Source organism: Oncorhynchus nerka, linkage group LG6 (assembly GCF_034236695.1).
Source record: "Oncorhynchus nerka isolate Pitt River linkage group LG6, Oner_Uvic_2.0, whole genome shotgun sequence".
Taxonomy (NCBI): Eukaryota; Metazoa; Chordata; class Actinopteri; order Salmoniformes; family Salmonidae; genus Oncorhynchus; species Oncorhynchus nerka.
Window position 1 is genome coordinate 48,344,838 of NC_088401.1, and position 18,263 is coordinate 48,363,100.

General features: G+C 44.0%; 1 protein-coding gene across 1 annotated transcript in view; it reads right to left on the reverse strand.

The window, feature by feature from the left end:
- LOC115130509 (receptor expression-enhancing protein 2-like) overlaps positions 1-18,263 on the reverse strand; it is a 31,200-nt gene that overhangs the window by 12,087 nt on the left and 850 nt on the right. Inside the window, exons 2-6 of the mRNA XM_029661717.2 lie at positions 9,317-9,389; positions 3,508-3,584; positions 3,090-3,210; positions 2,786-2,899; positions 2,371-2,557 (exon numbers count right to left, since the gene is read on the reverse strand). Coding sequence (XP_029517577.1) covers positions 2,371-2,557; positions 2,786-2,899; positions 3,090-3,210; positions 3,508-3,584; positions 9,317-9,389 — 572 coding nt within the window. The remainder of the gene's footprint in view (positions 1-2,370; positions 2,558-2,785; positions 2,900-3,089; positions 3,211-3,507; positions 3,585-9,316; positions 9,390-18,263) is intronic.

Consider the following 18,263-nt stretch of genomic DNA (forward strand, 5'->3'; position numbering starts at 1 on the left):
TGTTGGTTGGGGGCTTACAAGTAAGCATTTCCCTGTAAGGTCTACACCGGTTGTATTAGGTGCATGTAACTAATAAAATGAGATTTGATTTGTTGTGCTCCTATTCTTCTTTTTTTGCTTGGTGAGGTAGATTGCTGCTATAACTTGAGGACCCTTCACATACCTAACCAATTCCTTGGCTCTGTTGTAGAATGTATCCATTGTTTTCAGTGCGATGATGTCTTGAGGAGCAGATTCAATGCATGAGCAGCACAGCCAATGGGTGTGGTGTGAGGGAAGGACTCCTCCACTTTAGACCAAGCAGCCTTCATTTTCGCAGTATTGTCTGTCACCATTGCAAATACCTTCTGTGGTCCAAGGTCACTGATGACTGCCTTCAGCTCATCTGGAATCTGTTGTCCCTCGTGTCTGTGCTCTTGTAGAATACTGGTTGAGGGATGGAAATGATGTAGTTCAGTATTCCTTGCCCACGAACATTCGACCACCCATCAGAGATCACCATAATACAGTCTTCTTGACCTTCACTTGAACTCTGTATCCAGCAAATGAGTAGATAAAGCAGGTCTGGTTGGAGTGGTGTTTGCTGGGCGAAGAACATTCAGAAATCTCTTCCAATACACATTGCCTGTGAGCATCAGACGTGAACCAGTTGTATACACAGCTCGAGCAAGACATTCATCAGCATTTCCCGGACTACGTTCCTCCATTGAGTTAAAAAAACGGATTCCAGGAGGACCATGAGCTGTTGCAATCGATGAGGTGTCGGATTCATCATTTTCACCTCGAATAGAAGTAGAAGGACTTTTGTTGCCATCGTCGACGGAAAAAATCAATTCCCAAGTTTATCAAGATATTTTCCAGGAGAATGTAAGGCTATCTGTCCGGCAATCGGCGCTCAACAGAAGTATGGTGATGCAACAGGACAACGACCCAAAAGACAGAAGTAAAACAGCATGGCTTGAACAGAAGAAAATACGCCTTCTGGAGTGGCCCAGTTAGTCCTGACCTCAACCCAATTGAGCTGCTGTGGCATGACCTCAAGAGAGCGGTTCACACCAGACATCCTAAGAATATTGTGGACTTCAACAGTTTTGTAAAGAGGAATGGTCCAAAATTCCTCCTGACAGTTGTGCAGGTCTGATCCGTAACTATAGAAAATGTTTGGTTGAGGTTATTGCTGCCAAAGGAGGGTCAACCTGTTATTAAATCCAATGGTTCACATACTTTCACCACCCTCCAGTGTGAATGTTTACACAGTGTGCTCAATAAAGACATGAACAATTATAATTGTGTGTTATTAGTTTAAGCAGACGGTGTGTGTCTATTGTGACTTGGATGAAGATCAGATAACATTTTATGACCAATTTATTCAGAAAACCAGGCAATTCTAAAAGGTTCATACTTTTTCTTCCCACTGTATTCTATTCAATGTCACTTCGATATTGCTCGTCCTAATATTTCCATTATTTTACTTTTAGATGTGTGTATTGTTAGACATTACTGCACTGTTGGAGCTTGGAACACAAGCATTGCGCCACACCCACAATAACATCTGCTAAATGTGTATGTGACCAATAAAATGTGATTATATATTTTTTGATGTTACCGTTTTCTGTTCTGTCTCTTTTACATGGTCCGTCTCGTCGCTACACTAGATCTCTTCTTTCCTGGCTTTCATGCCATACTGGCCATGAACTAGATTTATTCCCTTTCTCCATCCTCCCTCTCCTTTTCTCCCTCAGTGTTTCCCCCTGTATTCACAAACTGCCAGCCCCACAGAGACAGAGCTGTGCAGTCAGACACAAAGACGCCCCACTGACATCACATGCTCCCCCCCCCATCTCCTCCCCTTCTGGAGTATTTCCTCCCTGGCATCCTGCAGGTTTTTGTGTGTGTGTGATTTTTTTTTTTTTTAAATCACATGACTTCACCACCTCCCTCCCTGTACCGATAAGAGCTGTTCGACAACAGGCACAGACAGACAAGTCAACGTACTACTATGACTAAAATGGCTGTCCTTTCTCGACAACCTTTTTGACCACTGATCTGACAGGGGTGATCAGTTCCACATACCCCAATATTCACAGTGATCTGTACGTATGCATTATATACTCTGCCGTATGGAAGAAGGAAGAGGACTGGCCACCTCAAATAGCCTGGTTCCTCTCTAGGTTTCTTCCTAGGCTTTGGCCTTTCTAGAGAGTTTTTCCTAGCCACCGTGCGCTGCTACACCTGCATTGCTTGCTGTTTGGGGTTTTAGGCTGAGTTTCTGTACAGCACTTTGAGATATCAGCTGATCTAAGAAGGGCTATATAAATACATTTGATTTAATGGCGCAAGACAGCATGTGTGAGTGTGTGTGTTACCCACTCTGGCGTGTGGCTTTGGCGCGGGGCAGTGTGTTAGATAGCGTGCTACTTCCAGTAACTGTGTCGTCCATGGCTTCTCTTCTCATGCGCGGGTCAGAGGAACGCAGGCCCAGCTCCTCCCCATCGTTGATCAGAGTCAGGTCCTGCATGCTGAAACTACGCAGCTTCTCCGACAGCACACCCTGGCCCTGCACAGCACACACATAGCTCAAACACTGCAGACGCCCTACAGCATTCCAGTGCTAAGGCACATGAAGTGAGCATACAGTAAGAGCACACACCTCAAAACGCCTTGGGGTGACAAACACACAGGATGGCATATGCACATTGTAAGTTTTGCCCTCTCTCGCACACGGAAACACCATGTGCACACAGACACGCCCCCCCCCCCGGTCGGGGCCCGGCGCCTTGCTTACCTTGCTAGCTGCGGTGACGGCGGCTGTAGCAGCCAAGTTCAGCCCCCTCTTTCCAAACCTCATCATAGTCTCATAACTACGGTCTTTGGCCTGGGTGATGTACTCATCTATTTCCTACAGGACAGAAGAGATAAGGGAAAAATAAAAATGAAACAGAAAGCAAAAGCGGGAGACAAAGAAAGATGAGTCAGCGGTAGTCAACCAGTAGAGAATTGACAGGCAGACAGAGCCGGATCTTATTGTGACCTCTAAACCTCTCCTTGTCGGACAGGGTTAGAGTTCATGGTTAAGAGTTACACATTACCTTCTCCTTGTTGGACAAGGTGGGGTGGACGAACTTGCGGTAGAGCACGCTGGAGCCCTTAGTGTACGGAGACAGGAGCCAGATCACAAAGGCTATCTTCAACTCAAAGTAGAAAGGAAACCTGCATGGACCACCACACCAGATACTTAACAGGCTGGAAAGGAGAATGAGCTAGGCCTCGTTCAGAGACCAAAGGGTGTACCAAGCATTTGCTCTGATATCTTGGTACTTTTCAGAAGGCAATAGCCTACCAACACCATGACAAATGTAAACAAACCGAAGTTGATTTAAATATAGCAATCCTAGTGAGCACATATTTTCAACCATGAATACGTATTGTCAAAGTATTTTGATCCTAGGGACTAGTGTTGTATAGTGGCTGTAGGGCAGTGGTCAGAGATGACCCACCAGGACTCACCAGGACATGAACAAGTCAGTGAGGGTCTCCACAGTGGTGAATAACGCAAACACTATCCAGTACATCATCCATTTCACCTGGACACACAAACGACGGAGAGAGTGTCACAAATATAGCACATGATACCATAGCCTACAGTAAGCTCCCGTAAGAATGTGACAAGACACGCGTAGAGCATTCACTGTCTCCCGCACACACACACACACACACATGCACGTTACAGCCCTTATAGACCGAATCAGTATGCATGGTCTATCACTGCCAAAGGATGGGCACCCCAGTCAGTGGGTGGAGAGTGTACCATCAATTATTGCAATATAAATAGCAAGATGGTATGGATGAATCCTAAAAGACACACTGACAGAGTGCAAACAAGTTAATACAGTGCCCTTCAGAACGTATTCAGACCCCTTCCCCTTTTCCACATTTTGATACGTTACAGCCTTATTCTAAATACGGATTCAAATTCATGTTTTTCCCTCAATCTACACACAATACTCCATAATGACAAAGTGAAAAACAGGTTTAGAAATGGTTTGCAAATGTATTAAAAATAAAATACATACATAAATATTCAGACCCTTTGTTATAAGACTCCAAATTGAGCTCGGGCGCATCCGGTTTCCATTTATCATCCTTGAGACATTTGTACTTGGAGTCCATTTGTGGTAAATTCAATTGATTTGGACATGACTTGGAAAGGCACAAACACCTGTCTATATAAGGTCCCACAGATGACAGTGCATGTCAGAGCAGAAATCAAGCCATGAGGTCAAAGTAATTGTCCATAGAGATCAGAGACAGGATTGTGTCGAGGCACAGATCTGGGGAAGGGTACCAAAACATTTCTGCAGCATTGAAAGTCCCCAAGAACACAGTGGCCTCAATCATTCTTAAATGGGAGAAGTTTGGAACCACCAAGACTCTTCGTAGAGCTGGCAGCCCAGCCAAAATGAGCAATCAGAGGAGAAGGGCCTTGGTCAGAGAGGTGACCAAGAACCCGATGGTCACTCTGACAGAGTTCCTCTATGGAGATGGGAGAACCTTCCAGAAGGACAACCATCTCTGCAGCACTCTACCAATCAGGCCTTTATGGTAGAGTGGACAGACAGAAGCCACTCTTCAGTAAAACTGCACATGACAGCCAGGTTGGAGTTTGCCAAAAGGCACCTAAAGGACTCTCAGAACATGAGAAACAAGACTCTGGTCTGACGAAACCATGAGTGAACTCTTTGGCCTAGATGCCAAGAGACACCAATGACGGACTGGCCATCTGGAGCACCGAGAGTTTTCCCGGTGAGCCGCTTAACAATTGGGGCCGATGCAACGCAAAATGTAAATAACCCCAGCCCCCGCTTAAATAAAAATAACCAAGTGCTGTGTGTCTGACTGGCCCAGGCGAGTGGGCTGCCGGGTATTACATCTGTCGGCCTCTCTCCCCCAGCCAATTACTTTTGGTCCAGTCCATTCTAACTTTACCTGGGCCCCGCCCCTTTCCCATCTCTGTTAAGTGGTGACATTTGGATAAATAGTGGAGCAAGATGGACGAACAAAAAGAAAAGAAACGTAAAAAAGGTGGTGCTGAAAAGCAAAGAGGTTGAAGTCCCTTGGAGCTGATACAGCCAAATGTTTTAAAGTAACAAATTATTTATTTGGCGCTGTTACCAGTCAATCATCTCAGCCTAGTGAGCCTGAAGGCACTGGCAGGAGAGAGAGCAACCTATTGAGTCCAGCGAAACCAGTTCAACTGTTAGTCAAGGTTTTGCAGTTGAAGTGGTAAGACAGAAGACAAAAGGGATAGGATAGGCAATGTTTGGGTTTGGCTAGCTGGCCTTTTGTTGAAACAAGCGCTCGTCAATGTCACTTTTCTTGAACCGACCAATCACAGCCTGGATGGGGCAGGACATTAAAAGGTTGACGTGCTACAGCAAACTTTCGAAATGTTGATCTCATTGTTATGATTATTGACAAGTTAGTACTTAGCATTAACAAAAGAGACTAACAACCAATGTAGACCATTTTTCTTGCACAAGGATTTAATGACGGAACAAAACCTACAAAAATTATAAATGTTGGTTGTATATTTCTTAAACTGCTGTATTGTCCAATTGGAATTAATATTATACTAGCGGAATTTAGTATACTATTATATTAACATTAAATAAAAAGTAATGTTATAATATTATACTAAATTATTCATCCAGGTTGAGGATACTGCATCTGCAGTGGACAGATGTAGATTGAGCCAGAATGCCACACCAATTTTTGATTATATTAAGAGGCCGAAGTCAATGGACCTAGATATGTTCAGATTCCACCCCCAACAAAAGTGGGAAAAGTGTGGTGCAGAAGGTGCTCTTTTGTAAAGATGGTACCAACAGGAAGTGGCTGTCATACAGTGAAGAGAACCATGCTTTAGTCAGCTTCATTTGTACGCATTATAGATGTTGTTAAAGTCATAGGGAAGAGATGTCTGAGCTACAGAGGTGTGCAGTCTGAAGCAGCTTATACACTAGATGACAGCAGCATTGAACATGGCAACTTTTTAGAGATGATCATTCTGCTGAGTACGACCTGTGTATTTATTTTTATTTAACCAGGTAGGCCAGTTGAGAACAAGTTCTCATTTGCAACTGCAGCCTGGCCAAGATAAAGCAAAGCAGTGCAACAAAAACGACAGAGTTACACATGGGATAAACAAACGTAGTCAACAACACAATAGAAAAAGCTATGTACAGTGTGTGCAAATGTAGTAAGATTAGGGAGGTAAGGCAATAAATAGGCCGTGGTGGCAAAGTAATTACAATGTAGCATTAACACTGGAGTGATAGATGTGCAGATGATAACGCGCAAGTAGATATACTGGGGTGCAAAGGATAAAACTTTTTTTTAAAACAATATGGGGATGAGGTAGTTGGGTGTGCTATTTACAGATGGGCTGTGTACAGGTAGTGATCGATAAGCTGCTCTGACAGCTGATGCGTAAAGTTAGAGAGGGAGACATAAGTCTCCAGCTTCAGTGATTTTTGCAATTCGTTCCAGTCATTGGCAGCAGAGAACTGGAAGGATAGGCGGCCAAAGGGAGGTGTTGGCTTTGGGGGATGACCAGTGAAATATACCTGCTGGAGCGTGTGTTGCTATGGTGATCAGTGAGCTGGGAGATAAGGCGGGGCTTTACCTAGCAAAGACTTATGAATGTATGAAAGAGCATCTCACTGCCTGCATAGGGAAAAGCAAAACAAACAAAAAATATATAGATTTCTTTTTTTTTATTACTCTGAACCGGGGTCAAGAGGGAGCAGAAGCTCTCTAACCACTCTTATCAAAGACTACCACCGATAACGTCATTACCACCATACGGCGCAGGCCACCATAACAAGTGAAACCCAGGAAGCTTGTATGTTTTCAGTCCAGATTGACACTACAACACAAGATCAATGCTCTGTCATAGTCAAATGTGTCACAAACGTCATGAGGGCTTGTGGCTGTGGTGAAATGCGAGGCATCCACTGGACAATACTTTGTCCAGGTACAGAGTGAAGTACTGGAAAACATGAAGTCTGACATCAGCAAGCGCATTGGCAATTCCACTAATGGAGCCTCCAGTATGCAAGGCCAGTATAAAGACTTCTCTGCCCTGCTCTCTGCAAAGTCCACCAATCAAGTGCATGGGTGGTGCTATGTACAGACATTGAACCTTGTTTTGGCAGACACCGAGTGTGTCTTGGCAAGTGGGTCACTTTTTTTTCTCTCAATAACAACATAGCTGTGTTCTTCAGTGAATCCTACTAGAGGATGAACATTTTGGAGAAGGAGAGCAAGAACCCAAGACAGACGTTTTGCTCCAATCGGAGAGACAGGCTGGTGGGCTAAAGACAGTGCCTTAAAGAAGGTCTTAGGAGCTTTTGGAAATCCAGATGAGAGTCTGTATGTTGATGTCCTTCTCACTCTGTCAACCATACAAGATCAGAAAAACATCACTACTGCACGGGTCAAGGCACAAGGATACATTGAGGGGGTTGCTGAAGTATGAAACGATACTTAAAACGCAGATATTCCAGGTCACCTCACCAGTCTCAAAATATCTTCAAAACGAATGGACATTTTGTCCGTGCATCGTAATGTTGTGTCAACAGAGGAGCAGCTGAAAGGAATGGCAAGAGATTTTGAAAAAGTCAAGGCAGCTGTAGGCACATTTGTTCAGTGGGCTAACAGGAAGTTGCAGGAACTGGATGAGGAAACAGAGCTGGAGTTAGAGACCACTCGGCCAACGAAAAGGGCTCGAAAGAAGAAAACCATGCCTGGAGAGATGGCACAAGATGAGACTTTTACTGGGGTAGAGAGTGCATACAAGAGTGGAGTCCATAATCAAATTCTGGATACATTTATAGATAGAAATCGCCGATGGATGCTGAGTAATGGCACTTTGTATGCAGACATTGCTCTTATATACCCTAAAAGCTTTAGTCAGCTAACATTCAGTGCCAGTGGCTTTCCACAGACAGCCCTTCAAGAACAAAGCAAATACTTTATCCCTATTTGTTATATTGTTCAGTAATATTGTTTACATTAAGTGTGGCGTGGGTTGTGGTGTATTGCTGGGGGAATTCTGGTGGGCCGGTCTGAGACAAAAAGTCCAGGTACATATTTCGTTCTCAGTTTGTCCCTGCCTGCACCATCCCTACGATGAAGCATGGTGGTGGCAGCAACATGCTGTGGGGGCGTTTTAAAACGGCAGGGACTGGGAGGATTGAGGGAAAGATAAACGGAGCAAAGTACAGAGAGATCCTGGGCACTCAGGACCTCAGATGGGGAGGTTCACCTTCCAACAGCACAACCACCCTAATGCAGGAGTGCCTTTGGGACAAGTCTCTGAATGTCCTTGAGCGGCACAGCCAGAGCACGGACTTGAATCCGATCTAACATCTCTGGAGAGACCTGAAAATAGCTGTGAAACGAAGCTCCCCATCCAACCTGAGAGCTTGAGAGGATCTGCAGAGAAGAATGGGAGAAACTCCCCAAATGCAGATGTGCTAAGCTTGTAGCATCATACCCAAGAAGACTTGAGGCTTTAAAAATCGCAGCCAAAAGCTGCTTCAGAGTAAAGGGTCTGAATCCTTAAGGATAAAATAAATAAATCACATTTACATTCACAAAAATGTCTAAAAACCAGTTCTGTCATTATGGGGTATTGTGTGTAGATTTGGGGGGGGGGGCAATTGAATCCATTTTAGAATAAGGCTGTAAAGTAAACAAAAATGTAGAAAAAGTCAAGGTGTCTGAATACTTTACGAATGCACATAAACAATTCAAAGTACTCAACCCAGCTAGGGAATGCAGTGAATAGCCTGAGAAGTTGAGTCACATTTGGGGGTATAAAAACAACAAGGCTAAAAATGGCATCCTCCTCTGTATCTCCCTCCCACTCCCTCTGTCAGTCTGCATGTGCCCCCGCTCAGATATTGAGTGGGGTTTCTATAGCAACCAGAGGGAGGAGACTAAGGAGAGTGCTTGGCAGAGGACCCCTCTTCCTTCTCCCTCTGCTCGCTGACAGGGATGAGGTAAGCTGGGAGGTTCCCCTTTTAAACGGATACAGTTGAACTGCTCTCGCATCCTCAGAGACAATGGAAACTTGCAGCATCCCATTGGAGAGAGTAAAATCCCACACCCCATTTTTTTTTTTAATTAAAAAGTCATCACCTTTTCCAATAAGAATATGAGCTGGCTACAAAAAGAGACTTTAAAATGGTTTATCCTACACTAATATACTGGAATAATAATTTTAAAAAGAAATAGGTACAGTACTCACATATTCCTTCACATTCTTCGTCTTGACAGCCTTGTATGAGGAGTAGGCCGGGTAGAGGGTCCCGAAGGCCAGGCTGAAGGATGAAGAGGAGACGACATGGGTCAGAGGTTAAGGTACAGTAAACAACATCACCCGGGCAACATGACCTCAAGATGCCAGCACTGAACAAAAATGCCCCCTCTGTTTCAATATTTATCTAGTCAAATGTTGCTTAACACATGACTCGAGTCTAAAACCCATGATCTCAGTGTTAACATAAATGGGTTGCGTTCAAAGAAAGTAGGCCATATTCTGAACAGGCTCTAAAAATGTGCACTCATAAAAATAAAAATAAACACTGTTAGCCTACTTAGGGTACCAGCTGTATTGCAATAATACATGGTGACATTTAGACATAAAAAAAAGGGCAGTTTGTTGGAACAAATTCTCTCTCCAGGAAACAGAAGATTGGAAAACCATGGAGAGCGTTTCTGCTACTGTACTGATGATAGAGGGACAAAACACAAAAAGGGCTAACGACAGGTCACCCACCGTATGTGAACCTACCTGCAACACACACAAAAGGAAAAATAAATCCAGTCACACACACACACACACACACAATACTCTGTCCCGTCGGCCCGGCAATTACTGCTGATGTGACAGGAACTGAATGCTGAGCGAGGGGAGATCTAGGAGGACCACGCCTTACTGTCTGTCTGCCACACACACAGCCATCAGAGGCTGTCTGCTACCAGTGTATGTACATTATGTGCATTTCTACCACTGTAGGTTAAACTGTGATAAGGTGTACCACCCTTCGGTCAGAGTGATACTTTGTGTATTCCAAACTCTCTCTTAGGCTGTCTTGTGGAACTCTTCCTGCTATGGGATTTTCTTGTTCCATTGGTGTATGTCGTGTACACTGGGTCCATGAATCTGTCTAGGTCTGAGTGATTTGCCCAGTCATACATGTTGGGCCAGGGCTGCACTGTGTTGTTAGCTTTACATTGCAGTAAGAGGAGACGTTGGGCAGGGCAGGCCAGAGGACACCCATGTGTCACAAGTTTGGACAGCACAGTAGAGTAGAGAACACTATAATGTACATATCTACTTTACTGTACTGGCTACAATGGGAAATTATAGTAGTCACAAACTACAGTTGGGTCAAAACAACCACCTCATTGACACAACTCTGCAATAAAGAACTCTGAAGTCTGATGCCCAGTCCCATTGGCAAAAATGTATTAGAAACCAGTGGCCATCGACGGCCTTTATTTAAATTACTATTGCGACCGCGAACGACCTTGTTTATCTATCAAAAATATCTGTGTCAATATCGCTAAATTAACTTGCTAACCACCTGTTGTCGTATTCGTGTGGCTGTCATCACATTTTCATGATTGCGTGCTGTCTCATGGAAATAGTCGCAGTGTTTAGCCAGCTAACTAGTTGGTTGTTTTGTCTCGTTTCTACCGATGTCATTTATATGAAAACGGCCCAAGCTGCTTTCTATAGCTAGCTAGCTAGCTAGGCTGTCAGGCAATAAAAGCTGTGTGTAGTGATACATTTGGGCAGCGCTCACGAAGCGTCAACCTCAGCTATCACTTTTACTAGCTAGCCATACAGAAAACCAGTTTACTAGCCACCAAAACGAAGGCTGGATTAATTGGTGTTTATCTGTTGGGCTTAGGTTGTGGTTTGTCATGTTTGCTAGGTGCAGATATTCATAGGCTATACACTGCCTCGTTTGTCTATTATTTGACTGCTCGGTTGTCGTATTAGAGTAGAAGATGCCTGCGCAGTGGAGCGCATAGGAGTAGTTGGCTATTTGTTTACATTGCCGGCTAACAAGTTGCTTGTTTGTCCCGTTTCTACCGATGCAATTAATTTGGAAACTGTTCTAGCTTCGTAACTAATCAGGTAACATTGGCAAACTCTGTAGTTAGTGAGTGAGAAATGAGAAGCGTGTAACTATCACAACTCATTATGGAAACACCTTATTAGGAAGAGAGTATGTGTATGGTTGAGAAATAGAGGAAGGAAGAGAGACTATGTTCCAGACTACAATTGTATCCTATTTGTTTTGTTGCTCCTCTCTTTGTTACTCTCGGTCAGTGAAAAAAGTGATATGGAGAGTCAAGGCTCAGCAGAAAAAGGCAGGGAGGAATAGAAGTTAGAAATGATTGGAGGGATAGAGATGCGGAGCGAAAGGAGAGAGGACACCCGCGAGGGGAGCCTATGTGTCCATGGCGTGTGTCTGCCCTAAGTCTCACCATTCACCCTTGAACCACAAACCACGGGGCTAAAGTGACAGTGGTAGAGGTTTTGGAATTGTTTTTCCTTTAAACATGGTAGGAACTTATTTGTTTCAGAGCTTGTAATGGATTACAACAAGAAAATGGGTGGGGTTGACCATCTTCACCAACTGAGGAGCTATTACAATGTTGGACGCACAGGCACAAAATGGCAGAAGTATGTGTTTTGGGGGAGATGCTCAACATAGCCCTCAATTGCGTACATTGTGTGGGGGACCCTGCAAAGGCTTCTTCCCAGAAATCTCTTCTCTGAAGGCATTGAAAATGCAGCTTGTGCATTCACTTTGTGATATAGCTACAGTGGCAGGAAGAGGGGAGACAATAATGTGGCACCATGGCGTGTGGCCAGAGTTGTAACTCGTTTGAAAGCAGGTGAAGTTTGAATGGCACAAAAGGTGTGTGGTGTGCATCCGGAGTGGACAGAGTAGGGCAAAGAGTGGGAGATGTGTAGAAACATCCTTTGTGTGCTCTACATGTTCTGTGCCACTTTGCAGGATGGGGCCGTGCTTCCAGGCGTTCCATGACATGTTGTAGGCTAAATGCAAACACTAAAGTGATGGTGTGAAATATCAAATTTGTCCTACAAATATTTTTGTATCTAATACTTGTTGCATTCACTGAATAGTTGTCAAAATAGGCTACTATTTCAACATTTTGTGTCAGGCCTGATCTGTACTAAATCTTGAGAGTAGTTACCTACACAGTTACAACTGTGACGTAGCTTCTTCCCATTTCCCGGCAACATCAAAGATAGTTCAACATGTTTAAAGTCTTGGGACTTACTGTCTATATGCTAATTCTCACATCAATACATATATTTAGTTAAGACGATCGGGTTTTAACATGCCCAGAATGGATTTGTTGTAAGAGAAATCGACCTTGTGCAATGATTTCTCTTGAAACAATGAGCCGTCTTTCGGCGCGGACATCCATTACATTTCTGAGATAGTCTATTTGCAAGCTGGCGAAGGGATTTAGTGTGTCGTCAAAGTGCTGCTTTTAACCAGGGCAAGGTGACCGGAAGCAAGGCAATCAAACAAGCTAAGCGTCAGTATAGAGACAAAGTAGAGTCGCAATTCAACGGCTCAGACACAAGAGGTATGTGGCAGGGTCTACAGTCAATCACAGATTACAAAAAGAAAACCAGCCCTGTCACGCACCAGGATGTCTTGCTCCCAGGCAGACTAAATAACTTTTTTGCCCGCTTTGAGTGCCACGGCGCGCCACCAAAACATGCGGACTCTCCTTCACTGCAGCTGACGTGAGTAAAACATTCAAATGTGTTAACCCCCGCAAGGCTGCAGGCCCAGACGGCATCCCCAGCCGTGCCCCCAGAGCATGTGCAGACCAGCTGGCTGGCTGGTGTTTACAGACATATTCAATCAATCTTATCCCAGTCTGCTGTTCCCACATGCTTCAAGAGGGCCACCATTGTTCCTGTTCCCAAGAAAGCTAAGGTAACGGAGCTAAACGACTACCGCCCCGTAGCACTCACTTCCGTCATCATGAAATGCTTTGAGAGACTAGTCAAGGACCATATCACCTCCACCCTACCTGACACCCACCCCAATTTGCATACTGCCCAAATAGGTCCACAGACGATGCAATCTCAACCATACTGCACACTGCCCTAACCCATCTGGACAAGAGGAATACCTATGTGAGAATGCTGTTCATTGACTACAGCTCAGCATTTAACACCATAGTACCCTCCAAACTCGTCATCAAGCTCGAGACCCTGGGTCTCGACCCCACCCTGTCCAACTGGGTACTGGACGGGCCGCCCCCAGGTGGTGAGGGTAGGTAGCAACATCTCCACCCCGCTGATCCTCAACACTGGGGCTCCACAAGGGTGCGTTCTGAGCCCTCTCCTGTACTCCCTGTTCACCCACGACTGCGTGGCCATGCACAGCTCCAACTCAATCATCAAGTTCGCAGACGACACTACAGTGGTAGGCTTGATTACCAACAATGACGAGACGGCCTACAGGGAGGAGGTGAGGGCCCTCGGAGTGTGGTGTCAGGAAAATAACCTCACACTCAACGTCAACAAAACTAAGGAGATGATTGTGGACTTCAGGAAACAGCAGAGGGAGCACCCCCTATCCACATCGATGGTTCAGTAGTGGAGAGGGTAGTAAGTTAAGTTCCTCGGCGTACACATCACAGACAAACTGAATTGGTCCACACAGACAGCATTGTGAAGAAGGCTCAGCAGCGCCTCTTCAACCTCAGGAGGCTGAAGAAATTCGGCTTGTCACCAAAAGCACTCAAACTTCTACAGATGCACAATCGAGAGCATCCTGTTGGGCTGTATCACCGCCTGGTACGGCAACTGCTCCGCCCACAACCGTAAGGCTCTCCAGAGGGTAGTGAGGTCTGCACAACGCATCACCGGGGGCAAACTACCTGCCCTCCAGGACACCTACACCAACCGATGTCACAGGAAGGCAATAAAGATCATCAAGGACAACAACCACCCGAGCCACTGCCTGTTCACCCCGCTATCATCCAGAAGGCGAGGTCAGTACAGGTGCATCAAAGCAGGGACCGAGAGACTGAAAAACAGCTTCTATCTCAAGGCCATCAGAATGTTAAACAGCCACCACTAACATTGAGTGGCTGCTGCCAACACACTGACTCAACTCCAGCCACTTTAATTATGGGAATTGATGGAAAATATATCACTAGCCACTTTAAACAATGCTACTTAATATAATGTTTACATACCCTACATTATTAATCTCATATTTATATACTGTACTCTATATCATCTACTGCATCTTTATGTAATACATGTATCACTAACCACTTTAAACTATGCCACTTTGTTTACATACCCTACATTACTCATCTCATATATATATACTGTACTCTATACCATCTACTGCAGCTTGCCTATGCCGTTCTGTACCGTCACTCATTCATATACATATTCTTTATCCCTTTACACTTGTGTGTATAAGGTAGTTTTGCAATTGTTAGGTTAGATTACTCGGTTATTACTGCATTGTCGGAACTAGAAGCACAAGCATTTCGCTACAATCGCATTAACATCTGCTAACCATGTATGTGACAAATAAATTTGATTTGCTACAGATCGGTAAAAGGGTCTAACATTGCCATGTTGCTCCATGACGTTGTTTGCTATGGGGAAAAGCTCAGAGAAGCCGTTTGTAAACAAACAATGGATATTTCACCCACCCTTTTCGTGGAATTAGTTGTCTTCTTATAATGGAAGATTATATTACTGCATAAGATATCCTATGAGAATTTATACAACATGCCTGAACAAAAAAATTGCTTGGTAACATATCTGCTTGTTTTCAGATGAGACCACTAGTGCTGCCTCAACCACCCCAGCTGGGCCCAAGACACCAGTTACACCTCCTATCCCAACCTTTAAAAATAGTTACCTTTCTAACCATTTAACCTGATGTAAAACTCTTAACTGTGCTAGATACATCATGGTTAAATAAATTCTCCTAAAAAAATGGATCAAACCAAAAAAGTAGTAAACCAGAGTGAGTGGGGGGAGGTGCCTCCCACCCGGGAGACGTGTTGTCAGGGCATTAAATGTACTTTTTGAATGACCTCTGCCAATAGAAGAATAACTTTCATCCGTTCTAATTATTAGCTTTAGTCGAACGGGGCGAAAATGGTCTTCTCCATGCTGCAACCCGTCTTGAGTTTTAATTCAGAGAAAGGATGTTGAATTGAAAAGTAATTCCAATGGAGTTTAAACTTCTCTTTCTTCCCGAAAACACTCTTTCTACTTGTTCCCTTCGGAGTTCTTTTCTGGCTTTTTGTTTTCCACAGCACCCCATTATTCAATATGACCCTCTAGTGACAACACCTTCGCTAGGAAGTCATTTCTTTCTTGGCCATGTTGCGTATGTGCAGTACCAGTCACAAGTTTGGTCACACCTACTCAGTTTGTCTTTATTTGTACTATTTTCTACATTGTAGAAAAATAGTGAAGACATCAACACGATGAAATAACACATGGAATCATGTAGTAACCCCCAAAAGAGTGTTAGACAAAGCACATGCGCATCAAGTACGGAAAATGCAGGCTAGACATCTGGCAAAAACAACATATGGTAAAATGCATGTGCAGCTGGTGGACATATGGCATTAATCACTCTACACACTAAAGGTAATAGTTGCCTTAGATGTTATTATTGGTTATGTAATACAATGCAAAGTCAGACAGTAGGCTACATCAATAGCCCTATTTGCATGGGACTAGTATTACTACAGATTGTTGGTTACGTAATTATTAACCCAGAATATCTGTTATTCCAGAGGATGATTCGAAGGAGATTTTTTTCAAAACCCCTTCAAATGAGTGGATTTGGCTATTTCAGCCACACCCATTGCTGCCAGGTGTATAGAATCGAGTAGACAGCTATGCAGTGTCCATAGACCAACAGTGGTAGTAGAATGGCCTTACTGAAGAGCTCAGTGACTTTCAACGTGACACAGTCATAGGAGTCCACCTTTCCAACAAGTCAGTTGCCCTGGTCAACTAAGTGCTGTTACTGGGAAGTGGAAACGTCTAGGAGCAACAACGTCTCAGCCACGAAGTGGTAGGCCACACAAGCTCACAGAATGGTTCTGCGGAGTGCTGAAGCACCTAAAAGTAATCCGTCTTCGGTTGCAACACACACTACAGAGTTCCAAACTGCCTCTGGAAGCAACGTCATCAAAATAACTGTTCGTCGGGAGCTTCATGAAATGGCTTTCCATGGCCGAGCAGCCGCACAAAAGCTCACCATACGCAATGCCAAACGTCGGCTGGAGTGGAGTAAAGCTGAATTGATGAAACATCCTTCACCATCTGGCAGTATGACTAGGTTTGGCAGATGCCAAGAGAATGCTACCGGCCCCAATGCATAATGCCAACTGTAAAGTTGGTTGGAGGAGGAATAACGGTCTGGGGCTGTTTTTCATGGTTCGCCTCCCTCTTCATCTCACCAAAACGTAATTGGTCTCACCCCTTATGAAACAGCACCACTGTCACAGTGACAGCTCCATGATAACACATTACAAACGATGCAAATGCTTTTTGTTTTGGCTGATGTTAGGCTGGACAATAGAACGAGTCAAAATTCACCCAAGGCTGAAAAACGGCTTTAAAACGTTGGCTAAACTGGAACACTAGCTAGTGCAAATGAATGGAATCGAACGTTCGCAGCGACAGTTTTGACTGGAGTGAAGCTTAATAATGTATCCCTTTTAATTTTACCACTACAATCTGTTCTTAGGACGAAACTGAAAAACAACTCGTGTAGAAAGTAAACATCCGCACCTCAATGGTGCCAAGTGTGCCTATGTCTGCATAACGAGGAAGTAGGGGGTAAAATGGCAACTTCTGACTATTTCTGGTCTCGCGTTTGACGACAACGAGATACACATTGCGAGATATTTGGCGAAATATACCAGCATGCTTCTCCATCGGAAAACAATGGGGGGAGCTCAGCGTTCCAAGGGCAAAAGGTATTTCGGGGTTAGCGTTTGATGACGATACACTACCCAGCCTTACGCAATTAGAAAGAGGCGATTCTCATGATTAAAATGGGGTCCATTTTTTTTTTTAAATCTAAATATACACATTGCGATATATTTGGCAAAATAGACATACATACCTATATGTCCCTATAGTAAGCAACTGGACGACTTCTGAGTAACGAGTAATTGTTTGTTTGCATTTTAACGCGAGCAGGTCTCCATTGCCAACTATAGCGAAACTACCATCGTGACTATACAACAAAATGGGATTAGAAAGTTCGGAAGGCGAGTTGGTGCCACAGTGCTCAATATAACTAATAGGAGCTGGCAGGATGAAAAAATTCCCTTAAAATAATGCCTGTTTGTTTTCGTGATGACTTAAACTACGGCAGGCAGCTGGGGTATATGGTAATATTATGAAACTGGGCTCCACCGCGGATGCAATGAGCTACATTTTATTAGAAATAAAGCATTGTTAAAAATGTCATGTGTCCAGCCTACTGATGTGTAGCCGACATTCTGCGGCACTTGACGCATGTGCTTCGCTTTTCAACTACCTAAAAGCGAGCTGGTTGGAGTCTGTGTACTTCGGTTTGTAACACCGCACGAGTTGAAAATATTGAACGCACACAACGCACCACAACCTAGTGTTGTGGACTGCTCCATTGACAATGAATGACTTCCGCCGGAATGCAAAGAGTGAAGCATCTGGTGGACATGAGGCGTTAAAGCTTCAATGTGTAACTTCTTTGAGCGACGGACCAAAATCACAGAAATAAGTTCTAGATATGTCGTTCTCATCGAAAGCAAGTCTAAGCGGTAGATTTAAACTAAGAAATAATGTACAATGCTTCCTGTTAAGTTTCGGTTTTGTATACCAGCTTCAAAAAGCTGAAAATACAATATTTATAGCTATTGAAAAGATATGTAACAGCGGTTTACATGGTACATGGATTCTCTACACAATGCTTGTTTTGTCAAAAACTAAAATTAGGCGAACTATTCGAATTTTAGCAACCAGGAAATTACGAGCTATTTCTGCATTTTGCACATTTAAGACAACTCATGAATGACAAAGCTCATGTAAAATATTGACTTGATCTTGGTTGAGGTAACATTGGAATAGTGCATAATCC